Source organism: Siphateles boraxobius, unplaced genomic scaffold (assembly GCF_051911475.1).
Source record: "Siphateles boraxobius isolate OS27281-9 unplaced genomic scaffold, OSU_SipBor_1 30, whole genome shotgun sequence".
NCBI classification, from domain to species: domain Eukaryota; kingdom Metazoa; phylum Chordata; class Actinopteri; order Cypriniformes; family Leuciscidae; genus Siphateles; species Siphateles boraxobius.
In genome coordinates this window covers 2,786,781-2,812,952 of record NW_027508920.1, presented here as the reverse complement: position 1 = coordinate 2,812,952, position 26,172 = coordinate 2,786,781, and the positions used below count along the sequence as shown (strand labels likewise).

At 43.0% G+C, this 26,172-nt stretch overlaps 1 protein-coding gene across 13 annotated transcripts in view; it reads left to right on the top strand.

The window, feature by feature from the left end:
- The window catches only part of def8 (differentially expressed in FDCP 8 homolog), a 194,001-nt gene that overhangs the window by 121,904 nt on the left and 45,925 nt on the right, over window positions 1–26,172 (top strand). For 9 of the 13 annotated variants that reach the window (XM_077248136.1, XM_077248141.1, XM_077248146.1 and 6 more), the window contains 7 exons: window positions 1,112–1,129; window positions 1,273–1,422; window positions 2,575–2,716; window positions 3,745–3,909; window positions 4,174–4,301; window positions 24,023–24,136; window positions 24,428–24,508. In XM_077248136.1, coding sequence (XP_077104251.1) covers window positions 1,112–1,129; window positions 1,273–1,422; window positions 2,575–2,716; window positions 3,745–3,909; window positions 4,174–4,301; window positions 24,023–24,136; window positions 24,428–24,508 — 798 coding nt within the window. The remainder of the gene's footprint in view (window positions 1–1,111; window positions 1,130–1,272; window positions 1,423–2,574; window positions 2,717–3,744; window positions 3,910–4,173; window positions 4,302–24,022; window positions 24,137–24,427; window positions 24,509–26,172) is intronic. The other 4 variants (XM_077248143.1, XM_077248138.1, XM_077248142.1 and 1 more) reach the window with 1 other exon arrangement.

Genomic DNA, 26,172 nt, shown 5'->3' with positions numbered 1-26,172 from the left:
ATTGCAATTGGTGCATCTCTATTATATATGTTTATATATGTAACACCGTGGTCCTATGAGGCATAGCATTTCACTCCTTTGTGTGTCTCTACATGTAGGAATGACAATAATGCTTACTTGACTTCACTTCAAATAATTCATCCAAAAATTTCAATTCTATCATAATTTACTTACCCCCATGTTGTTCTAAATTTGAGCTATATAAACAGGGCTTGACATTAACACCCGCCGACAGACTCCTACTAGCCATTTTGGTCAAATATATAGACCACGGGTTGATCAAAAATATAGATTTTTCGATACATCTCGATACTGAAATATCTGAAATTCTTCCGCAGGAGAAACAATACCAGCTGCGCGTGGTATATTATATATAAGAATGTTTCTGCTGTTTTTGGCCATATTATTACAGTTATAGTGTGTATGTGTGTATTTGATTTGTGTTTTTATTTGATTTGAGTCAATAAAGGCGTACATCTTTATCTTTTCACCATACAAAGTGATCCTTTTTCCCTCTGAGGACTTAAAATATACCAGTGCTCAACAATAAGGACTGCTCAATGGCCTGGAGACAGTGTGAAAGAGTGTAAGCTTGGGCCAGTTGACAGAATTATACGTCACCTGAGAGAAAAGTCTGTCATTTTCACTGGAAAGTTCAATTGACATTGTGATTAAACAGTACAAGACCAAAAAAAAAAGTAAAAAGAAAAATGAAACATGCACAGATGATTTGTTGTCAATAAAATGTATAACATAACATATCTTTGTTCTGTTGTATTTGTTTTTGCTATCTTTTGTAATGTATTTATTTGTTCTAATTTTATTACTGTTTAATTGTTTAATGATGTTTGAAATTTGTATTAGTCTTTTTACTACTTTTAGTAGTTTTTGTTGTAGTATAGAAAATTTTATCGAGAATTGAGAAATTTCACTGGTTTATAAATTGTTGTCATAACCGATTGGCCCAGCAGAAAAAACTTTAGTATTGATTGCTGCAGTGATATATTAAATCTTTATGTCCTTTTTGGAACTTGAAACCTGACTTTCACTGTATAAACAAAACAGATGAAACATTCTTCACAATATCTTTTTTTTTTTTTTTGTCATACAGGATTGGGACAACATGAAGGTAAATGGTGACAAAATTTAAAAAATTTGATAAACTATCCCTTCAAGCATTGAAAACTCTCATAAAGTGTTTGAGAAAGAGTTTCAGAAAGAGTTGATCATCCTATTTTTTTGAAGCACTGAAGTGTGTGGATGTTTGCACAGGGTTCGTTTGTGGCGTCTGATGTAGAGCAGCTGAAACAGGCAATAGAGGAGTGCAAGAGACTGATCCTGGAACTGCCAGAACATTCTGAGAAACAGAAGGACACAGTGGTCAAACTAATCCACCTTCGGCTCAAACTACAGGAACTAAAGGTTTGCACTACCAGTCAAAAGTTGCAGAATATTGATTTCAACAATAAACAAAACAAATACAGAAAATTGGCCTAAGTTCAGTCAAAACTAAAGTTGAGCAAAATGTTTGTTGTCTCTACCCTATTAAAATGTAAACATTAATTAAAATGTAATGTACACATGACTTTTTTACATACTTATTATTTTACAATAATACAATGTAAGCACCCCAAAAATATGCAAATACATTAATATGATACTACATACACGTTACATTAGCTGCGTTTATATGGACCCTAATAATCCAATTGTCGGACTAGTAGCACAGTCGGAATAAAAAAGTCATTCATTCGGATTATAAGGGGTGGTTTAAACATTTTCTAATCCATTCGATTGGACATGTAAACACTTGATCAGATTGAAAACTGTAACTGTAACGTTCTACGCATATGCAATGATGTAGAAATGGTGTAATGACGTATGACGCATGGAATGAACTGTTGTTGTTGTTGAATGTAGTGTTATAAATTACTGTCGTGTCAATCTAATATTTCCTTTCATTCATTGTATGTGAAATATTGCAAGACAACGTTGTCCCACGTCTTGCTTTGGACTCTCATACACTGATGCCTTGTTTTGAGTGCAGGAAGGGCCTTTTTACCTCTTGATTAGCAGCACGGCACAAAGCTTTGTGTGCCTGTCATCTCCCGGAAGGGACCCGAAATAGATAAATAAAAAGTCTGCTTATTAAAACAAAGAAAAGAAGCAGTGGTATGATAGTAGTTAGTATGTGCCAACAGCGGGAAACTTTTTGCAGTGTGTGCAAGTCATAACAGCAATCCAATTTGAAGCTTACAACACTACGCACATCAACCCAATCACTTTATTTAGCATTCATGTAAACCGTATGCCCATATTCATATATCAGAATGATTTCATTCCAATTGAAACAAAAGGTGTCCATGTAAACGTAGCTAGTGTTACCGGTACTCTAAAGAATATGTAATGGGGTACCTGCTATGTCTCTCTGTCCATAAAGGGATCCTTGGCCTGATTTAGATCAAAACATGTTTGTTAATGAGAAATATAAATTCATTAAGTGTGTCCAAACTATTGGCTAGCAGTACATAAATTGTGTAATTTTGTGTCTATTGTTGTGTTGGATTTGAACAGGACCCAGAGGAAGATGAGCCAAACCTGCAGGTTATATTAGAACATCGCTTCTCAAAGGAAAAGAGCAAGAGTGTGAAACAGACATGTGACAAGTGTAGCACCATCATATGGGGTCTCATTCAGACCTGGTATACCTGCACAGGTAAGAAGACACATGACTCTGTGTCCATTCATAGAATGCATTGATACAATATTTTGAATTGTTCTCTGATATCTACATAGAAGGTATGTGGCTTAGGTATGGGCACAAATTCTCAAGATATGGTTTTACATGTCTATTTACAACCCTAGCATTTGTCCCTAGAATAAAATGGGCTGTCTCATTATTATACTATCTTTCCAAACCAGAGCACAAAAGAAAAAAGTATTCCACAGCTCTTTTCCAAAAAACAACAGCTTAAAGTTTCCCAGTGACTGTGAATCTCCCAAAAGATCAAATAGTTCTATTGTATAAAGTACAACAGAACTATCATAAATATCTATATGAAAGTAGTCCATATGACTAGTCCGCTATATTTTAAGCCTTCTGATTCTATTTGTGTTAAGAATAAACAGAAATCTAAATGATTGTTTACTCATAATCTTTATCTTTTCCCCCTTCTATCTTGCCAGAAATCACATTTAGAATTTTAAAAATGGTGTATTGCCATATTGCATTTTCATTCTTCAAACATTTTGATGTTTGCGTTCCACTGAAAAAAAAAAAAATAGCACACAGATCTGGAAAGGCATGATTGTGTGTAAATACTGAGAGACTTTTTTTTAATAATGAGACATTTTTGGGTGGACCATTCCTTGATATTTTAATCATGTGTATTTACTTAGTGTGATTTGTGGTACACTGTTCACAAAACCTTGGACAAATCTTCAGTGAAGTAATTCACACTTTTTATTCTGACACTTTTCTTTTTCTTTTATTATTTAACAGCTTTTTATTCTGATACTGGGCTTTAATGAATTATTATTTTAATTGCTTCAGCACATTCAGATCTTACTGCTTACTGGCTTCGTTGTGAAACCCTGGGATAGGCTTCAGCATCCTCGCAACTCTACATAGGACAAGCATTTTGGAGAATGGATGGATTCAGATCTTACTGTGTGATTATGGGGAACAGAACTTAACGTTTGGTTTCAAAACTATCATAAATTGGTTTCCATTTCTCATTCCAGGTTGTTATTACCGTTGCCATAGCAAGTGCATGAATCTTATCAGCAAACCATGTGTGAGGTCAAAGGTCAGCCATCAGTCTGAGTATGAACTCAGCATCTGTCCTGAGGTCGGTCTGGACAAGCAAGACTACAGATGTGCTGAGTGCCGGACACCCATCTCTTTGCGTGAGGCTTTTTCCAAACATGCATCACGGCTTCTTTTGTTTTTCTGGCATTTATCTTTTTCTCTGATGACGACATGAATGTAAACAGATTTTTTGTTTTTTGTTTGATGAACTCTTTATGTGGTTATTGTCAGAAGTGTTAGATTCAGGGTTGTATGATTGCTTTAGAATAGGAAAGAATTGTGAGTTATAACTTGGATATTTAGATTTCACTGTGGTACAGGAAGTAGTCTAATGTTGTGTTGTGTTGTGTTGTGTTGTGTAGGGGGTGTTCCTAATGAGGCACGACAGTGTGATTATACGGGTCAGTATTACTGCAACAGCTGCCACTGGAATGACACAGCCATCGTTCCAGCCAGAGTCATACACAACTGGGAGTTTGAGCCCCGGAAGGTACACTAACATTTAATCTTAGTGACAGAATATACTGAATCCTAGAGTTATCTTGTTGCTACCTTCTAAGGCTGCATCTTGACTGAAATGGAACTTCTTAAGTGGCGAATATGGAACACTCTACAAAGGCAGAAAATTGGAGACTCGACTCACTATTGATTTCAATAAAGTTTGCTTTATCATGTTGCAAAGCTAACAGCACATTGCTATATTAAGTAGATTTAGACCCGAGGCCAAATATCTTATTTGGAAAGGCATGAATAATGGCTTTAAAATGAGTAATGAATTCTAACAAATAATACAAAAAATACCTGTTAGGCTGTAGACATGTGCCGATATACGGTAGTACGATATATCACGATAACGAATATGCACTTTATTGTTATCATAGGCATTTCAAAATACAGTGAGTAGTTACTTATTAAGAATTATTCAAATTTTTAGAAGGCATTTAAAGAATATTTTTCCCATCAACCGGTTAAAATGCACAACACCCCTGTATGTTGTATCAAGGCATGCTTACTCTGATGTAAAAAAAACACAACACGGACGAGAAGCATGGCGGAATGAGTTGAAGGAGACGTGCTGAATGAAAATACACATTCACTCTCTGACAGCAGATGGCTCTTATGGAACAGCAAAAATGTAGCCATTACCCCAGTAATCCTGTAAACAAAGCAGCTATGCTACTTTCTGTTTCTGAACAGTCTTTAAATGTTTTAAACAGCCTTTTAGATTGTTGTTTTTGCAGTGGTGTTCATCACAGCACCAAATACTTAAAGATTAGATACTTAATAGGCTTGTCATGATTCCTGTCTTGTGTTCCCCTTGTCTTGTGTGGACTTTTATTTTATTTCCTGTTTTGCACCATGTTTCCTTTGTAGTTAGTTTTTTCTGTCACAGGCTGGTTGCAGCAGAAATGAAACAGGATCTAAGTGCAGCAGCTTTATTCAGAAAACAAATTAAAAACTTCACAAAACAGAAGCTCAGGAACATGAACAGAACAACCAACTTAATGCAACATAAAACTGACAAAGAACTGAAAGAAACACAGAGCTTAAAGGGGACCTATTATGCAAAATTCACCTTTGCATTGGGTTTGGACATAAATGTGACCAGTCACGGAAACTAGGGACACAAGTCGGTTCTGGGGCATTTTGAGTTATTCATAGATTCTGAGAGTGTAATATCCAAGCTTTCCAACGATGTGTAACATGTGGAAATCTGATAATATTTGGAGAAGTTGTGGCCATTTTAAAGTAGGCACTTAAAAAAGCTCAAAGAGGAGAAAACGAGCTAAAGATTGTGCAGTTCTCACCTGTCTCTGCTGCTGGGGGTGACAATAGGGCTCATTTACATCTCATTTAGATAAGCCATACCCCCTGTAAAGCTCCTCCATGTGCTTTACAGCTTTTTTTACACTTCGAATGAGTGCACTTCTGCCGCACTAGGCGAAAAACAATTGTGCTGCCCCTCTATTTGCAACGTACCAGCAACAACACACAAAGACCAATAATGCCATATAGCCTGCATATAACGCGAAACCAGCAACAACACATAAAGACCAATATGCCATATACATATAACGCAAAACCAGCAACAACACACAAAGACCAATATGCCATATAGCCTGCATATAACGCAAAACCAGCAACAACACACAAAGGCCAATATGCCATATACATACAGTATAACGCAAAACCAGCAACAACACACAAAGACCAATATGCCATATACATATAACGCAAAACCAACAACAACAAACAAAGACCAATAAGCCATAGGCCTACATATCTATAGCGCAAATAGTACGCAACGCTCGTGTGCCCAAAATGTCAACAATATTAAAGTTTATGTAGGAGGCAAATGCCTGCTGGCATTTTTCTTTAAGCAGTCATTTCTGCAATTTTCCAAATAATCACATTTCACCTCCTCAAATTACTGTTGCAAATCTCTTTACACCACTTTCTTATGTGCGTATACACACACAAATGAAATGTCCGCAAGCACATTATATCATCAGCAGGTTCAGCATCTTAAATAACGACTAAAGAGCAAATGAAGCTTAACTTACATTTCAGAAACACGCACGGCAGGCCTTCATCGCAGCAGCAAAGGTCTTAACTGCATCCTCTATTTCGATTCTCCGTCACATATGAAACAGCCAGCCACCGCTGTCAGCGAGCCGAGCCGCCGTATTGAAGCACTGAGGGCGAGCGCGCTGCGCCCATACCTCCGGTTCAGTTTCCCGAGCCCACGAAGTGCGGCGAAAACATTTTCGGTGTAACTGCCAGACGGTTCATCTCGTCTGCGACAATCTTTGCGGCATCCATCTTCATTGAATTTTGATATCAGAGAGAGCTGGCCAGAGCACAGCATAATAAGTAGCCATGTGGTTGACTTGGAGGGCGGGGGCAAAAGCGCCGGGTTATTCAGTAGGGAAATACACACAGACAATGACACGCCACGCCCCTACTGCATGCTAGAATCTCCGAAAACAAGCCGATTTCAACCTCAAAATGTAAGCTTTTAAATATACCAATACTGCTATCTCAAACATGGAGAGGCTTCTTCGTGATTTCAATTAACAGATTCTCCAAAAAATTGAAAATCACCAATTTTGAAAAAAAACTCTTCTTTCTCATTTTGCTCGAAAGTTGTGCTGCCGACTTGTGTCCCTGGTTTCTGTGACGGGTCACAAATGTGGGATGGCAGTGTATGTACACAACCACCCTGCAGTGATAAAAATCCACCCACTCCTTTTTTTTAAATCCCCATAAATCATAAACAGTGTCTCCCAACGACCTGTTTTCAGAATGCGGCTTTAGTGACGTCACTAAAGCCACAGGTCTCGCCCACGAGCGTTGACAGACACTGCCGTTTTAACATAGAACCGCCCTGATCGAGTTCACAGCGAGTTGAGAGTTGTACACATCCGCCATTGCTGCACTGACGAGAATGTCTCCCAAGCGTTGTCGGTGTTGTGTAGCCGGATGTATTAATACACATAGCTCTATTTATTTACTGGAGCGATAGGCCTAACGTTCCCTTTCAAGCGGTCACTTCGTATTGCGTAGCTATACGCAGTGGAGAACCTCCTTTTCCTCCATTTACTGAAGCTTATATGTAAAACGCATTTGCAGCTGCACAGATAGCACATTGAGCGTCTGGCTCGCTCATAGGCTGTGCTGCGGAAACTGTGCTGCAGCCCGACAAGGGGGCGTGGCCTTAGCCTATAATATTCCCCCGAATTCGTCATTATAGAAGATTTTACTCCTTTAGCTACAACTTCACTTCTCTGACTGTTTACTGAGCCTTCGGCGTTGAACAAGCCCTTCAGCCTGAGCGAGCATCATTTTCAGCAGACTACGCCTTCTCAGCCGTTTTCACCTGATGCCGTCTCACCTGTGGCTATCCGGCGACGACGATGCTAATATCTTTTCATTTTTCTCTGTGTTTGAGTGTGCGAGGCATTTGTTGTTTCAAATGCCTCGCCCAACCTGTGACACGTGCGGATGCAAGCTGCACGAGACCGACGAACATGCGAGCTGCATTTCATGCCTGGGAGTTGACCATGCAGAGAATGCACTCTCTGCCAGCAGAAGTTCGGCCTGCGAGAGCATGCCCATCTCCGTGCTGCAAACACGGCTAGCTCTCTCATGAGACGACGACGCCGCTACACCCGCGCTTCCCTTTCCGGCCTTACTTCAGCCGAGGAGGAAGAAGCGCCGCAACCAACGGCAACCGGAGAGCATGGATGTTTGTGAACACACGCCAGCCACGTCCCCGCGGGCCTCATTTTCTCCAGCTCAGACGCTTTCACCGGTCCTGTTCGCGGGAGATCAGCGCCTCCCCAACCACGTGGCGGGCCTCGTCTCCTTCGGCGGATCCATCGAGCACGACGGCAGCCTCTCTATTGCTGCATCTCTATCGCTGCATCTGAGGAGGAATGGCCGGGCTCTCTCGACCCGTCACTGCTTCCCAGTCTGCTGCCAGCATGTCAGCTACCAGGACCAACTCCGACGCGTAAATGCTTTGGATCCTGACACAGGCCGTCGCGCCCTCGAGCTCGAGTGGGCCTCGCCCGAGGAATCTCCTCAAAGCAGGCTGGATGGCTGGTTTCTGTTGGGGCGCCAGCGGGCCCCTCATCACAGGCCTGTGCCATTTTTTCCTGAGGTGCACGAGGAGCTGACCAAGGTGTGGCGCACTCCTTATTCAACACGTGTGGGATCTTCAGTTTCCGCAACCCTCTCCTCCGTGGACGGCGTGGCGAAAAAGGGCTAGGAGTCGTTGCCGCCCCTTGAAGAGGCTGTGGCTGCTCATCTTTGCCCGAACACAGCGGCTAGCTGGCGAGCTAGAGCTGTTCACCCCAACAAACCCTGCCGAAACACTTCAGCCCTCGCTGGACACGCGTATTCCGCCTCCAGTCAGGCTGCTTCGGCCCTGCACACTATGGCTGTGCTGCAGGTCTACCAGGCCAAACTCCTTCAATCCATGGACGAGGCTGGCCAGGACCCCGTGGCCTTCCAAGACCTCCGAAGCGCCACGGAAGTAGCCTTGCACGCTACCAAGGCTACAGCGCAGGCCATTGGGAGGAACATGCCGAGCTTGGTCGTGCTCGAGCGCCACCTCTGGCTCAATCTCACCGAGATTAAAGACGCTGACAGAACGAGGTTCCTCGACGCCCCGGTATCCAGCTCCGGCCTTTTAGGCCCGGCGGTGAAGGGGTTCTCTGAGACGTACACGGAGCCACAGAAGGCGTCCCAAGCTATGCGACACTTCTTGCCGAAGCGCTCGAGCTCTGCGTCGAGCAAACCTAAGCCCGCCCCGTCTTCAACTCATCCAGCTAAGCCGGCGAAACAGGTCTTTCAGCTCCGCCCTGCGGCTGATACCCACCGCCAGCCAAGACCAGCAAAGCTCGTCCCGCCGCCCTGGCGCCCGCGAACCAGCGTCGTGCTCGATGCTGTGCCGCCGAAGTCGTCCTAGCACCACAAGTAAAGAGAGAGGGCTCGTGTCTCGCGCTAGCCGGACCACCCTTGAAAAAACCTGCAAAACTTCCCACAGCTCCCTGTTCAGTTCAGACGGCTGGGGATTTTATTATTGTGAACAGGCCCGCAGCAGTGAGCATGTCTTTACAAACAAACGGTGACCCAAATAAAGCACAAAAAGAGCATGTTTCACAATCACATCATAGGGGTTCACGGTCACCCTTCACTAGGTGGCCCCTTCCCTGTTGTAACACTGACTACCCCCCAGGGAACAGCTTGTACAGTCAGTCCAACACTCAGTATGTGCACAAATCACAATGTAAGGGTATCAGGTCCCCCTATGTTAGGCGACCCATCCCAATCAGTGTGTTAATCCCTAGCCACACGGGTGCTGGCCTGGCAAGCCATCCCCGATGTGTCGAGTTGGGTCATTAACACTATAACGCGAGGCTAGTCGCTCCAATTTGCTCGCAGACCCCCAAAGTTTCAGGCGGTTATCGAGACTTCGGTGAGAAGCAACATGGGTCACGTGCTTCGCGCCAAAGTGCAGAATTTATTAGCAAAAGGGACGATAGAGCTAGTCCCCCCTGCGCTAAAACATTCGGGTTTCTACAGCCGCTATTTTCTAATCCCGAAAAAAGTCAGTGGTCTCAGACCCATACTAGATTTGAGACATTTGAACAAGGCTCTTATGAGACGGCCTTTCAAATGTTAACTATCAAACACATCCTCACGCAAGTTCGCCCGGGGGATTGGTTTTTTACAATGGATCTGAAAGATGCATACTTTCACATTCAGATAAACCCTCGTCACAGGCCATTCTTGAGATTCGCCTTCGAGGGTCTGGCTTATCAATACACCGTTCTGCCGTTCGGTCTGTCATTAGCACCTTGTACTAGGGGTGGGGGAAAAAATCAATTCTTAGATGCATCGCGATGCGGACGTGGACGATTCTGAATCGATTCACAAATGTCAAAAATCGATTTTCAAAACAAAACAAAATTTTTTTTTTTAGATATGTAGCCTATTTATAATGACGTAATATTGACGGAACGCAAAAGACGGAACTCTGAAGCGCGGAAGTGCAGTGCCCGGACCGTCTGTCTGTGGCGTGTGCACATAACAGAGACGCGATGGCTGAGCGCGAAATCCAAACACCTACCTCGTTAAAAGCTGACGTTTGGAAATATTTTGGCTTCTATGAAGTTGAAGGGGGAAAGGAGCTGGACAAGAGCCACACTAGTTGTAAGCTTTGTAGAATAAAACTAAAATATTTCGGCAACACGACAAATATGAGAAGCCATATGACACGTTTCCACCCAGAGGAGGAAAAACACTCGGCTGTACCAGAGCCGTTTCTCTCTATGGCTCTGGGCTGTACCGGTTTTCAGACGATTTCTGCTGCCTTGTCGAAAAATGCTACCCAAACGCGAATCGATCACAGATAATGTTGATTCATTCTCTATTGTTTCCATAATGGTGTAAATCTCACAATATTATAACATCGTTATTTCATTTTAATCAGGGTAAGTGTATGGGGAGCATATTTTGATATTTTAAATGAACTAGCAATTATCACATTTGATATAACAAGTAAAAATGATATTATTATATGAAATAAAATTATAATAAAATTCGAAGTTAAGAGTACAGTATAATGTACTGTTTTTATTTTTAAAACGGTGTGAAAAGTAAAAATGATCATCAAATATTCATCTTTGACCTGTCAAAGTTTCCTACAAGTCTCCACAGCAAGGATGCATAGATTTATGGGCGTGGTAAGCAGAAGAAAAATAGTCTGCACATGCACCAGTAAGTAGCACATCTCGATGGGTAGCATGAATCGTCAGAACACCTGTTGTTGTTATATTATTAATTTACTACAAGTATGCTGCTAGTTCAGGCACACATTTATTTTCCTGTTGGTTCTTTGCAATCTTAATAAAATATATTGTATGTTAATTCTTTATGGGTCATTACTTTGTACTTTTAAAGCAAAGTATTTATATTCACACACACACACACACACAAAAGATTCAGATAATCGATAATCGCTTTTGAATCGAATCGCAGGCCTCTGAATCGGAATCGAATCGAATCGGGAGGTGCCTAGAGATTCCCACCCCTACCTTGTACATTCACAAAGTGTATGGATGCAGCGCTCTCTCCCCTGAGACTTCAGGGAGTGCGCGTGGTAAATTATCTCGACGACTGGCTGGTCCTGACACAGTCGAGAGCCGAGCTACTGGCTCACAGGGATTTGATTCTCGGCCATTTAGAATGCCTGTGTCTCACAATCAATGTTACAAAGGGCAAACTGACCCCCAGCCAGAGCGTGGTCTTTCTGGGCCCAGTTTTAGACTCCGTGACGATGACAGCGCAGCTCACACGAGAGTGCGTGCTCTCGGTGCAAACGGTTGCAGCCTCGTTCAGAGCGCTCGAACGCGCACCCCTAAAGAAATTTCAGAAACTTCTCGGTCTCATGGCAGCAGCATCTTCAGTACTCCGGATGCTATTACTGCGTATGCGCCCGCTGCAGCACTGGCTGAAATGCCATGTGCCAACCCATGCATGGCAGTCAGACAGCCTGCGCATCATGGTGAATCACAGTTGTTTAAGAACCCTGATTCCCTGGCGGGTTCAGGACTGGTACCACAAGGGTGTGACCATGGGAATAGTTTCCAGGAGGAAAGTGATTTTACAGACGCATCCAACCTGGGTTGGGGAGCGCTGCACGAGGGCAAGCCTGCTTCCGGCAACTGGTCGAGCATGGAGCAGAGCTTACATATCAACTCTCTGGAAATGAAAGCAGTTGGTTTAGCCCTGAAAGCATTTCTGTCAAACCTCAGAGTTCACCACGTCTTAGTCCGCACGGACAACATGTCAGTGGTGGGCTACATAAATCGCCAGGGTGGCATCAGGTCAGGCAACCTGCATGCTATGGCGAGAGACCTCCTCTTATAGGCACAGTCCAATCTGAGCTCTCTGGGAGCAGCGCATATCCCTGGCGTCCAGAATTTGGGTGCAGATATGCTCTCACGGGGCAACACTCTCCTAGGCGAGTGGTCCCTGAACTCACAGACGGTCAGTCTGATATGGAGTGTGTTCGGCGAGGCCGAAATCGACCTTTTCGCCTCGAGAACCAACACCCACTGCGAAGTGTTCTTCTCGAAGAGCAGGGACGCGCTGGCCCATCTCTGGCCCAAAAGGCCCCCCCCCCCCTTTACGCTTTTCCCCCCGTCTTGATGATTCCACAAGTCATCAAATGGATCAGGGAGAGCGGATGCCCAGTCCTTCTGGTGGCCCCTCTCTGGAAATCCAGGCCGTGTTTTCCGGAGCTGGTTCAGTTATCAGACACAATCCCCAGGCCTGTTCCAATGAGGAAAGACCGCCTCACACAGGCCAACGGGACAATATGGCATCCTCAACCCGATTAATGGGCCCTCCATGTGTGGCCCCTAAACGGGTACCCAGGGACCTCCCTGAGAGGGTCTTAAGCACTATCTCTGAAGCTAGGGTCCCATCTACTCGGCGCCTTTATGCTTTGAAATGGTCGAGTTTTTCCAGCTGGTGCTCGAAAAATCGTGTTGACCCAGAGTCATGTGAAGTATCTGTGGTACTCTCCTTCCTGCAGGAGCTGTTGGACGCGGGTCGCTCCCCGTCCACGCTCAAAGTGTACGTGGCAGCCATTGCAGCTCATCATGCTCTGGTGGCCGGCCAATCACTAGGAAGAAACGACCTGGTGGTTCGGTTTCTAAAAGGTGCTAGGAGGATTAACCCCTCCAGACCTCCTTCTGTGCTGCCTTGGGACCTCTCCACGGTCCTTGGGGCTCTGAAGGGTCCACCTTTTGAACCGCTCCAGTCGGTTGATCTTAAACCTCTACGCTAAAGACTGCTCTCCTGTTGGCATTGGCATCTATCAAGCGAGTGGGAGATCTGCAGGCTCTCTCTGTAAGCCCTTCATGTTTGGAGTTTGGACCAGATGACTCCAGAGTCATTCTCAAACCCAGGCATGGTTATGTACCCAAAGTGCTCTCAACGCCGTTCAGAGCACAGGTTATTACATTATTAGCCCTTCCCCCTTCTGCCGAGGATGGGGAGATTAATATTCTCTGCCCTGTCAGAGCGCTGAGAATCTATCTGGAGCGTTCTGCATCTTTTAGACAATCAGAACAGCTTTTTGTCTGCTTTGGTGGCCGATCTAAGGGTGATCCAGTCACTAAGCAAAGACTGTCTAGATGGATAGTGGATGCCATTTCTATGGCTTATACCTCAGTGGGTCAGGTTTGCCTATTGGTATCAAGGCCCATTCGACCAGGGGCATGTCCTCGTCATGGGTTCGGTCATCTGGCTTTCCCATTCAAGATATTTGTGGTGCGGCCAGCTGGTCCTCGCCTTCCACATTTATGAAGTTGTATAATATAGGTGCCTTCTCTGCAGGCGAAGGTGCTTTCGGTATGATTAAGGCCAGACAGTGTATGTTACTGTGCACAATCACATACATACATATATATAAAACCCGCTTTGGCCGGTTGTTTTTTCCTGTACTAATAATCCTGACGGTGTCTGATTTTATTAGTATATTATGTTGGTTTGTTACTGACACATATATATTATTCTAGACCCGACGGTGTCTGGTCTGTTATATATACTTGGTTTTCTGGCTTGTTCTGTGAGCTCAGGGGTCCTGAGTTGCAGTGGCAGCCAGTTACCTATAGTGCGGCGTTTTGCATGGCGTCCCCACTGCGTATAGCTACGCAATACGAAGTGACCATTCGAAAGGGAACTACTCGGTTACTATCGCAACCTCAGTTCCCTGAGAGAGGCAACGAGTATTGCGTAGCCGGCCGCACTATAGTAACCTGGCGAGTTGTCGCTTCAGTCATTAAACTTGCTATAATGGTGAATTCGGGGGAATATTATATGCTAAGGCCACGCCCCCTTGGCGGGCCTTGACGTGTTATGACGTAGGGCTAGCTCATTGGTCGCACGTCAGAGGCGTCCGCGCCATTGGATGTGCAGTTGCCGCAGCACAGCCTATGAGCGAGCCAGGCGCTCAATGTGCTAGCTGTGCAGCTGCAAATGCGTTTTACATATAAGCTTCAGTAAATCGAGGAAAAGGAGTTTCCCCACTGCGTATAGCTACGCAATACTCGATCCCTCTCTCAGGTGTATATAATATTATGTGTATTTATTTGTTTACTGTTTGTTGTAACGAGTGTTTTTTTGTACTTTGCTGTGTATGTTGATGATAATGAAAGTGAGAGGGAGAGAGTTTATGGATAAGACTTCAATGCGGTCTTCTTATACATTGTTTATTCAGCTCTTACATTGATTTTCCGGAGTAAAACTGACGCTTCATCTTTTGTGCGATGTACAATATACTTCATCAGTATATTTTTGGCCAACATTCGGACGCCGTCCGCTTGTACTAATAGTTGATAAAAGCAAGATGGAAAAAATAAGTTATAACCGTAATTAGACTATACCTGTTCTATCTACATACAGCATATATTCTCTGGCTTTGTGGGCATTATTGTCCGACTCCGGGTCGAAATGAACAGGGCTACTGAGAGTTTATGTTTTGATATTATCATTCCGTGAGATGAGATTGTCCTGACTGAGCGTGAGCTCGTGAGGCTCCGCCCTCTGGGCCGGCAGCAGCTGCTCATTTGCATTTAAAGGGATACACACTAAAACGGCGCGTTTTTCTTAGCCCCAAAAAGTGACAATTTAAACATGCAGTAAAAAATATCTGTTGGGTATTTTTAACTAAAACTTCACATACACACTCTGGGGACATCAGAGACTTATTTTACATCTTGTGGAAAGGGGCATAATAGGTCCCCTTTAAATAACAGCAACTGAGGAGCTAATTACCAAGACACACCTGAACAGAACTAACAATCAATTAGAAACCATAGTGACAAACAGGGAGAGAACTGAACCAATTAACAGACTAAAAACCAACCTAGAAACAGACATGAGCAGAAAAGATCAAAAACAAACTCTAAAGTGAACAAATACAAACCGTAACAGTAGAGGCTGACGAGGGTGTGGCTTAGCAGAACAGGAAGCCTCCAGGGCGGCGCCGACAGTTCAGGGGGTCATCTGTCATGATTCCTGTCTTGTTTTCCCCTTGTCTTGTGTGGATTTATATGTTATTTCCTGTTTTGCATCATGTTTTGTAGTCCTTTGTAGTTTTTCTTGTTGATTTGTTCCTGATTGTTCCCAGGTGTGTCTTGTTTGCAGCCTTTCTAAAATCTTGCTAATCATTTATTCTTTTGTGATAAAATAATTTCTGACGAGGAGAGGAGGAGATGACAGAGAGGATCCAAATGCAGACAATTTAATGAAATAATAATTAAATTAGGGCTGTCAAGCAATTAAAAATTTGAATCTAAATAATTACATATGCCGATTAATTAATCTGATAAATCGCAAATTAATCGCACATCAAATTTGGCTAAGAAATTACCCCTATTCTGCCCTCACTGTTAGACTCAGACACAGCTATACAGATAGATAAACTCCTCGACAATTGACATTTGTGATGTCCTTTTATTGACGTATCCTTCAATAATCGACAGAGTGAAACTACAAAAAGAAACAAATAAACAGCATGTATTCTAATGTATGTTCACATGTATTTATGCAAAGTCTGGCTAACATTCATCAAAACTAAAAACTATCAAATATAATCTTGTTTAACAAAAATGTTCACAAATATCGTTTTAAGACTAAACATAAAATACTCACAAGCAATGCTTTCTGTAAGACAACAAAGAAGGAAGAATGTAGATTACGTCAGAAGTGGATTCTGCTGTCAGTCATATTTCAACGTGCTGTATTTCTAACTCTCATGCTAGTAAAGGTTAAACATAACACTTGTAACAACTACAACGCCTCCTGCTGGAGGGAGAGAAAACTACTTCAGCACACTCCCCGCCTGACGTCCATAGGATGTCACCCTTAATTCTTGGACTGTTGGCTACATTCATTGGAGTTGCGCAGCAGAAGTACAGTCTCTGTAACTGGTCTCAAGAAAGATTTGCACGTACCCCCAGAAGCAACTTTTATCTCTACTTTCCTGACTTTTCCATGTCGGCTGGGGAAGGTATTGATCACAACTCCCATGAGCCACTGGCATCTTTTGGCTTGGTTGTCTTTGAGAAGTACAAGATCTCCTACTTGTAGATTTGGCCTGTTCGTCTGCCATTTTCTTCGATCTTGCAACGTTGGCAAGTATTGAGTTCTCCAGCGGTGCCAAAAGACATTAGAAAGATGCTGCACCTGTCTCCACTGGCGCCCGTACAAGTCTGACTTGACAAAGCTTCCAGGAGGGATAGGTGGAGATCCAGTCTTCTGGGTGAGGAGTGTAGCAGGTGTAAGAATGAAGGGACAGTCGGGATCAGATGAGACAGGAATGAGAGGTCGAGAGTTCACAATGGCGGTCAGCAGCTGAACTGAGTTGGTAGTTAACATTGAGTCGAGAATACGCTTCACAATCCCAATCATGCGCTCCCAACTTCTTCCCATTTAAGGGGCATGAGAGCTGGTTAAAGACCCACGTGCATTCACTCTTATCCAAAAAATCTCGTATCTCCGGGTTATCACACTGGTTTGAGGTTATACCAAGCTCCTTGCATGCACCCAGGAAGTTGGTTCCGCAATCAGACCTGAGTTGCTTTACTGGTCCACGAATGGAGATGAACCGTCGTAAGGCGTTGATGAAACCGGATGACTCCATTGACTCGATTACCTCGACATGGATGGCCCTGGTACCCAAGCAGGTAAAAATGACGGCCCAGCGCTTACTATTGGCAAGACCTCCACGAGTTCGACGAGAACTGATAGTCCAGGGTCCGAAGACATCGACACCAACGTAAGTAAATGGTGGGCAGACAGTTATGCGATCAATTGGTAGGTCGGACATCTTTTGGGTTTCTGTGTTCCATCTCAGTTTGCGACATTTGACACAGTGGTGAATGATGGAGCTGATGCAATGTTTTCCGCCAACAATCCATAATCCGGCTGTTCTTACAGCGCCCTCTGTGAAATGGCGTCCCTGATGCTGTACTTTTTGGTGATAATGCCGTACCAGTAGTGTACTCACATGGTGCTTTCCTGGGATGATGAAAGGATGTGCTTCATCATTTTGCATGTCGACTTGTGAAAGACGACCACCAACTCTAAGGCAGTCAGCGTCATCTTTGAAGGGCGAAAGGTTTCTGAGTGGATTTTGCTTTGGTATCTCTTTCTGGGCTTTGATGCATGCAAAGACTTCAGGATAAGTCTTGTGTTGAAGACATTTACATTTATTCATTTAGCTGACGCTTTTATCCAAAGCGACTTACAATTGCTATATATGTCAGAGGTTGCACGCCTCTGGAGCAACAAGGGGTCAAGTGTCTTGCTCAGGGACACATAGGTGTGTCACAGTGGATTCAAACCCGGATCTCTCACACCAAAGGCATGTGTCTTATGCACTGCGCCGTCACCACCTCAGAAGACAGCTCAGAATAACGCTTTTTGCTTTCCCATAGTCCTCTGGGGTGATACTTTTGCAAATATGCCAACCTTGACACTTGCTTTCATAAGCATTTCCCTTGTAGCATCTGGTGATATGAACGAGTCTTGCTATTGCTCTAAGCAGTGATGTCCAAGTTGAGAAGGACTCAAAGCGACTTGGATCTAGGAAAGAATCTGTTAGACGAGTTGCAAAGGCCGTCACCGTAGGGCGAATCTCAGGGTCAGAGTCTGGACTGAGTAACTCAAAACAGCACTTGGTCTCTTTTGCGTGCGCTCGTAGCAGGGAATCTGGTCCTTTGAGCCACATGCTGGACATCAGAGTGTTTGCTGGAATGGACCTGAAAGCTACATCGGCTGGGTTTAAATCTGTCTGCACGTAGTTCCATTGTTCTGGGCTGGATGATTTTCTAATCCTTTAAACTCTGTTACACACATAGACATAGAATCTTCTGGATTCATTTTGTGAACCTTGTGCAATGGAATGGAACATCGATCTCCTCTGAAATCAAGTCTGCAATCTCGATGGCAAGAACAGCTGCATATAGTTCCAGCCTCGGGATAGTTATCTCTTGTTGTGGGGCAAGTTTAGCTTTGCCAAACACAAATCTGAGTTCGCTCTTGCCTTCTGTATCTGTGACCTTTGCATAAGCTATGGCAGCAATAGCCTTGATGGATGCGTCACAGAATATACAGAGCTCCCTTTTGGCTGCACCACAGAAGGATATGGATGTATACATTCTTGGTATTCGCACTTGTTCAAGATACTTCAGGGATTCCTTCCATGTACTCCATTCTTCTCGCATTCGTTCTGGAAGTTGGTCGTCCCATTCACCTGCATCTGTTGAAAGCTCTCTTAAAAGAGCCCTGCCTTTGATGCTGACCGGAGCTGCGAAGCCTAGAGGGTGGTACAAGCTGTTAATGATTGATAGTACCCCTCTACAAGTGTAGGGCTTCTCAGCGGAAGACACTTGGAAGGTGAACTCATCTGTTGCAATGTCCCAGCTTTTTCCAAGACTCCTTTGCATTGGTGGACTGTCTGCTCCTAGGTCGAGATCTTTCAGACCCTTTGCGAGATCCTCGTTAGAGAATGCTTTCATTACTGTGATGTCATTAGAGGCGATTTTATGCAGCCTCAAGTTAGATGAGGTCAAAGTTTCTTGAGCCTTTTGAATGACAGAGATGGCCTCGGTACTTGATGGCAAGGAGACAAGCCAATCATCGACATAAAAATGACGTTCCACAAGATGTTTTGTTGTATTGTCTCATTTCTCTTTGCTTAATATCAGCTGTTACGGCTACCTTCTCTTCAAGGAGCCGCATGAGCACTCCCAGCAGGCTGTTGTTGAGATTCGGACCGGTAAGCGATGGGCTGTTGCCGAAGACGTGTACCGTCATTCGGTACTCCACGATTGGTTGTTCCATGTCGTTATTCTGGTGACAGAGAAAACGCAAAGAGTTCCGATGGTCCTCCCTGACCTCAAAGCAATGAAACATTTGCTTAATATCAGCTGTTACGGCTACCTTCTCTTCACGGAGCCGCATTAGCACTCACAGCAGGCTGTTGTTGAGATTCGGACCGGTAAGAAGGACGTCATTGTGGGACACTCCTTCATATCGAGCACTAGAGTCGAAGACAACCCTTATTTGGTCCAGCTTGCGGGGGTGATACACTCCGAAGAAGGGAAGGTACCAACACTCTTCTTGTCCAGTAAGGGGTGGCGCTATTTCCGTATGGCCGTTGTCAAAAAGAGTTTGCATGAATTCCTGGATGTGACTTTTCATGTGAGGACGTTTGTTCAGCATATGACGAACTGAAGATGGGCGCTGGGCGGCTTGCTGCCTGTTGTTGGAAAGGCATGGCCTAGGTGAACGAAAGGGCAGCGGAGCAACCCAACTATTTGTATTGTCCTGATAGACTTCCTTATTCATTATCTGCATGAAGGCTGTTTCTTCTTTAGAGTAACCAGGTCTCTCATCCAGATGTATTTTTTGGAACACGGTTTCTCCGATGGACGTGTTCTTAATATGGCTAGGGAAACTGACCTTATTGTGGCTTTGTGGGACGGTGCGTTCCTTTACTTGGATGAAGCTCTTGCATGGAAGGAAGTGACTCGGGCGACCATTATCCAAAATGTTCGTCTTGAAAACGCTTGCCTGTACGGGTTTGTGAGCTCCACCCAAACAAATGTTTCCAATAATCACCCATCCAAGGGCTAGCTTCTGAGCAAAGGGTGCATTTGGGGGTCCATTGCGTTGGTCAAGAACTTTTTGTGCGTGAATAACATCCCTACCAATGAGAAGCAGGATCTTAGCGTCAGGATCAACATCTGTAATGTCGGAAGCAATGTCTTGGAGGTGGGAATGGTTACGAGCAGCTTCAGGTCTAGGAATCTCATTGCGATTGTCCGGCAGCATGTCACATTCGTTAAGTGTTTGGAGCTTTAGGCGTGACTTGCTATCAACAGATTTGACGATGAAGTTGTATGCTCTCCTCCCTGTAGCTTCCTCAAGGCCTGCACAGGTTCTCAGCTTGTATGGGAAGCAGCCTTTGGTGATGCCAAACGTATCGAAGATTAAAGATCTGGCAAGTGACCTGTTGCTTTGATCGTCCAAAATAGCGTAGGTTTTGAGTTTCTTCCCAGGGGAGCCCTGTGGATAAATTAATACAGGACTGATCTTGCCACATGAGTGACTTTCAACTTCACTCCCACAGACGTACATGTAGACGTGGCCGTAGGTAAAGCTATATTGCACTCCCCGCCGTTGTCGGAAGCAGGCTCTGTGGTGGTTGCCCAAGGTGCAGGACCAGGATTAAGAGCAGTAATGTGTGAGTTGGAGTTACATTCTGCACAAAAGGTCTCGGCTTTACATATTTTTGCCTGATGATTAGTGGATGCACAACATCGGAAACATATCAGATTCCTCTTCAAATAGATCTTACGCTCCTCCAAAGGCATTTCTCTGAAAGCTCTGCATTTTTTAAGCGTGTGAGGTTTCTTGTGGATTGGGCATTCTTTATTTGGGTCATGGATGTTTGTTTTTGCAGTTGGATTTGGCTCAGTGCTGACCACTTCGGTCCGAATGACTGAGATTGCTTCTCTCTTACTCTGCTTGTCCTGAAACCTCATCTTAATGGGTACAAGACCGGGTTGCACTGAATGCTTAAAGCTTGGGTCGTTGCGCATTTTTGATTCCCTGCTAATGAAGGCGACAAATGCTGAGAATGGTGGAAACGATACAGAATGCTCCTCCTTGTATTTAGACCCATACGTCATCCACTTTTCTTGCATACCGAAGGGTAACTTCTCCACAACAGGATGAATGCCCCTTGCAGTATCGAGGTACAGTAGGCCTGGGATATAGCCTTCGTCCTTTGCAGCCTCTATCTCTAGGAGAAGATCCTGAAGTTCTCTCAAGAGGTATGGGTCTTTGTTGGAGATTCTCGGAAAACGCTCAAGTCTGTCAAGTAGCGCCTTCTCCAGGGCTTCGGGGGAGCCGTAGCACTCGTCCAGTCTTTCCCATACTTTGCCCAATCCCTCGGAGGGTCTGTTAATATACACTGCTCTCAGAGGTTTCCATCCCCAATAGTCACCTGGCTTGTCACTGAACTTTCCGAGGCCGCCAGTGAGCAAATCACGTCGTGCTAGAAACCTGGCTATATCAGTCATATTGCCATGTTGTGGAGTGTATCCCGTACTTTGATGTGTCGGTAATGCTCCAAATGAAAGTTTCCGCACAGGAATGTTTTGGGAAAGTTGGGGAACATCTTTACGTTTGTCTGCACTCGGGGGTAGATGGACGTACTCTGCGTCCGTAGACTGGCCTAGTTCTTGTTTTGGTGGCTCGTATGGGACAGTTGTTGCTAGAGTATCATTGTGCTCTGTGTTGCAAAAGGGACTTGAATCTGCCTTTAGGATTATTTGGTGTTTTACATAGTCGCGAGTACGTTCTGTGGAATCTACCTTCACGGACCCCGATGCAGATTCTTCTTCAAGATCAGTGGTCGCTTTCTCAAAGACATACGCCTCAGCTTGTGCGGCTTCTGCATCACACTGCTGTTGTAGTGCTTGTAGTGTGGCATCCAGACACACCTCTTCTACTTTTAAGCTTTAACTTTCATTTCAATTTCCATTTTTGCAAATTCTGCTCTTGTACGAGCTGCTCCAGCTTTAGCTCGAGCATTGAGAGCAGCTATACTGGCAGCTGATTTAACTGAACCTTTAGAGCTCTTGGAGTGATGCGATTTCTTGGAGCAGATGGACGCTGAGCTTTTTCTCCCTTCTTCAGACATAGTTGATTATGCTGAGGCTGATGTAACATCCACTTGTTGTCGCGTAGATAGGTGCTTTTTCACTATTCTGCCCTCACTGTTAGACTCAGACACAGCTATGCAGATAGATACACTCCTCGACAATTGACATTTGTGATGTCCTTTTATTAACGTATCCTTCAATAATCGACAGAGTGAAACTACAAAAAGAAACAAATAAACAGCATGTATTCTAATTTATGTTCACATGTATTTATGCAAAGTCTGGCTAACATTCATCAAAACTAAAAACTATCAAATATAATCTTGTTTAACAAAAATGTTCACAAATATTGTTTTCAAGACTCATATTAAACATAAAATACTCACAAGCAATGCTTTCTGTAAGACAAAAAAGAAGGAAGAATGTAGATTACGTCAGAAGTGGATTCTGCTGTCAGTCATATTTCAACATGTGCTGTATTTCTAACTCTCATGCTAGTAAAGGTTAAACATAACACTTGTAACAACTACAACGCCTCCTGCTGGAGGGAGAGAAAACTACTCCAACACAACCCCCAAAAGATAATTTGAAGTAATTGTGTTAAATGAGAAAAGCATTATATAGACATTACAAAAAGTAGCCTTAGAAAGAAATATTGTATTTGATTCAACTTTTTTCAACACAAAGTTTTAGGCTACAGGGCCATGTTTTTTTGAGAAGCAGCATCTGAATTGATATATTTACAGATCAATATAAACAGTTTGTCCTGGGACTCAAGATTCGCAGGGTAAGGCAGTGCAACTAAAAATGTTCCGTTGTCCGACAAGGTTAGAGGAGTTACTGACGGGGTGGGGTGTAGAGTATAGTTTGGGGTTTGGTGTTTAGCATTGTGTAGGAAATCAGCAATTTGATTGACAAGATCAGTGAAATCTTTAGATAGCCCCATTTTGTAGCTCCCACTCTGGAGATCTCCAGGCTGCATCTATACCCTTCTTGATTTTTAAGTGACTTCAATGTAGGTTACATTGTTACATAACGCTGAATCTGACGCTTCACCACATAGAGATCAATGCATTGAACAGCACTGACACCCGTCATGTGAAATCCCCTTAACCGGTTTATTTATTTATTTATTTAAAAATTTATGACTTGACCTAGAGAATGAAAGCTATATAACAAAAGAAAGGTAATCGCACAGACACTCTCTCTCTCACTCTCTCTCTCTCTCTCTCTCTCTCTCTCTCTCTCTCTCTCTCTCTCTCTCTCTCTCTCTCTCTCTCTCTCTCTCTCTCTCTCTCTCATACTACTACTCTACCCAATAATACTTTAATAAACTAATAACTTCAGTGAAGGAGCCCAAGCTATCATTGCTAGTTCTAAAGTGACAGTTTAAAATTAGTAACTGAGGCTTTGGCGCAAGAAATTGACTAAGTTTTTTTCTTTCTTCGTTTTGCAGTTTAATTGCAAAGATGTTTGTCATGCCGGCCCCTTAAAACTGAAACCACACACACTTAAGCGATCTATCTATCTAATAATACTTTAATAATCTCAACAATACACTAATATGGCACTGATTGTATTTTCATATTAGTAACAGAGACTTGGACTCAACTGTTAAACTGTCAACTTGAGATTTGAATCCATGGCAGAAGAAGGTAGTTACGCACACAAGTTTTTTTTTAAGACACTCAGTGATATGGCTCTGTGATATGGCAGTGATATGGCTCAGTGATATGGCAGTGATATGCCATATATATATATATATGTATGTGTGTGTGTGTGTGTGTGTGTGTGTGTGTGTGTGTGTGTGTGTGTGTGTGTGTGTGTGTGTGTGTGTGTGTGTGTGTGTGTGTGTGTGTGTGTGTAATCAATCCAAAGTGCTGTCCTTTCGCTATTTTTCAGTTTGATAAAAAAACTCTGATTTTGGTTTGTGTATTGATGTGTTTAGGTGTGTCGTTCATCCATGCGCTATCTTGCTCTGATGATGTCAAGGCCTGTGCTCAGACTGAAAGAGATCAACCCCCTGCTCTTTAACTTTGTGGAGGAGCTGGTGGAGATCAGAGTGAGTATCCACCTTAAAATAGTGATTTTTCACCTGTTCAAGTTCTGAGGTTTTGACTTTCTTGACTATAACCAACAATTCAATCATGCAACATTATCATGATTTTGGCAGTCCATTGAAGTGATATCCAGTAAATTATTCAAAAAATATAACTTTTTTTTAAATTATGACAATGTAAACCTATTTTGTTTGTTTAATTTATGAAGTATATGAGCAGATTATTTGCTGAACATAAACAGCATTAAATAAAAAGCAATCTAAAATAATTTTCTGATAAATCTTGCACTGCAGAAATTACGTCAAGATATCTTGCTAATGAAGCCATATTTCATCACCTGCAAGGAGGCCATGGAGGCCCGACTCCTGTTGCACGTAAGTGATTAAGATACAACCCGTTTAGGCCCTGTCCCAAATGGCACCCCTACACCCTTTCAGTTGTCTTCCGAGTTTAAACTTTAGTGGCATAAGTGTGTATAAATCGAGCAGAAGTCTGCAGTGGAGCCTGCATCATCGCAAACTTTTCAATGCATCAGGGGCACAAAAGGGATACCCTACAGCCTTCAAAGACATGCACACACAACAGTGTTTCAGTTGGGACAGAGCTTTACATGGAATGTAGTTATCAAGTTGAAAATGTGGTTCATGGTGCAAAGAACATGAGTGTGTTTGCTAAATCATCTGATAAAGCTAAAGCATCTGATTCTGTTTTCATTTTTCAATTGTTGAAATAATTAAATATTTAACAATTAATTAACATTTATGACAAAAATACTACATATAAATGATTTAATTTATTTAATAATGTTAGCCTAAAGTTTAGAATAACGATTTAAGTCTGAATTGTTCTTTTGCGATTTCTTTTTGTTTTTTGTATCTTAAAGGTGCCATAAAATGCATTGATACAATATTTTGAATTGTTCTCTGATATCTACATAGAAGGTATGTGGCTTAGGTAAGGGCAAAAATTCTCCAGATACGGTTTTACATGTCCATTTACAACCCTAGGATTTGTCCCTAGAATAAAATGGGCTGTTATTACCTTATTTTGAAGGGTCATGAATAATAATGTTGAGCTCTGCTCTTATTGGCTGTTTCACAGATTTGTACGCATGAGCTGTGATGTACTCTGAAATACAAACGTGCAAAATAATCATATTTCAGATCTCAAACAAAAAAATATTTTAACAAATTGACTAGATGCACTGTCTATCGTTTCAACTGAAGTGGTGGAGAAGGTCACGTTAGCTAGAAGAAGTGAGTGAGCTATCTGTAAGCAACCAAAGCTCCTGAGTTATTTGTTGTTGATGAAATATAGGCTAAATTATAATACTACCCGACAAAAGGGATTGACATAGATGTATCTACAGTTGTATTTTGTAGATGTATATGACAACACTGGCTGGAAATAATATTAACCTCTGGTAAATAGGTCGTCATACTATTTAGTTATCTATGCTCGTTACTTGAAGCTTGCTAGTTAGCTAAGGTTAACGTTACTGTACTAGCATCTTGCGTTCAATCTCGACAACAAAGGGTAAATTATCGTTAATCTTGTTAGCTCACTAAGAAACTTTTGATTTAAACAGAAATGGCTTCAACAGTCAGGAAGTGGATAAAATCACTAACATTACTTGCTGCTTGTGGTAGGGGTTGTAATGGCAATATAGTTGGAATTGCCCCCTTCTTCAGTATCAAACGCTGAGCGAAGCCTGCTTGATATTGTCCCAGGTTAGAAAAACTGTCAGTGGTTAAATGGGCAGAGCAAACTAACAACTTTGAATTAAAATGGTGCGGTATCCTGTTGTAGATAAACGTCAACCATCCCTGTTGACAGTTCTGTTCTGTGAAAAGGGTATGAAAAGTGCTCAAATCCCCTGTACAGCCTATAACATAACATTTATATCCATGATCTGCCATTTTCGCTATTGTCCTTGCTTGCTTCTTCACAATACCTGCAGAACTTCTGATGATTTGGCTGTGATACTGCCTGACCTAGAAAATGGGCTGGTATATGTGCATTTTGAGGGCGACGGGCG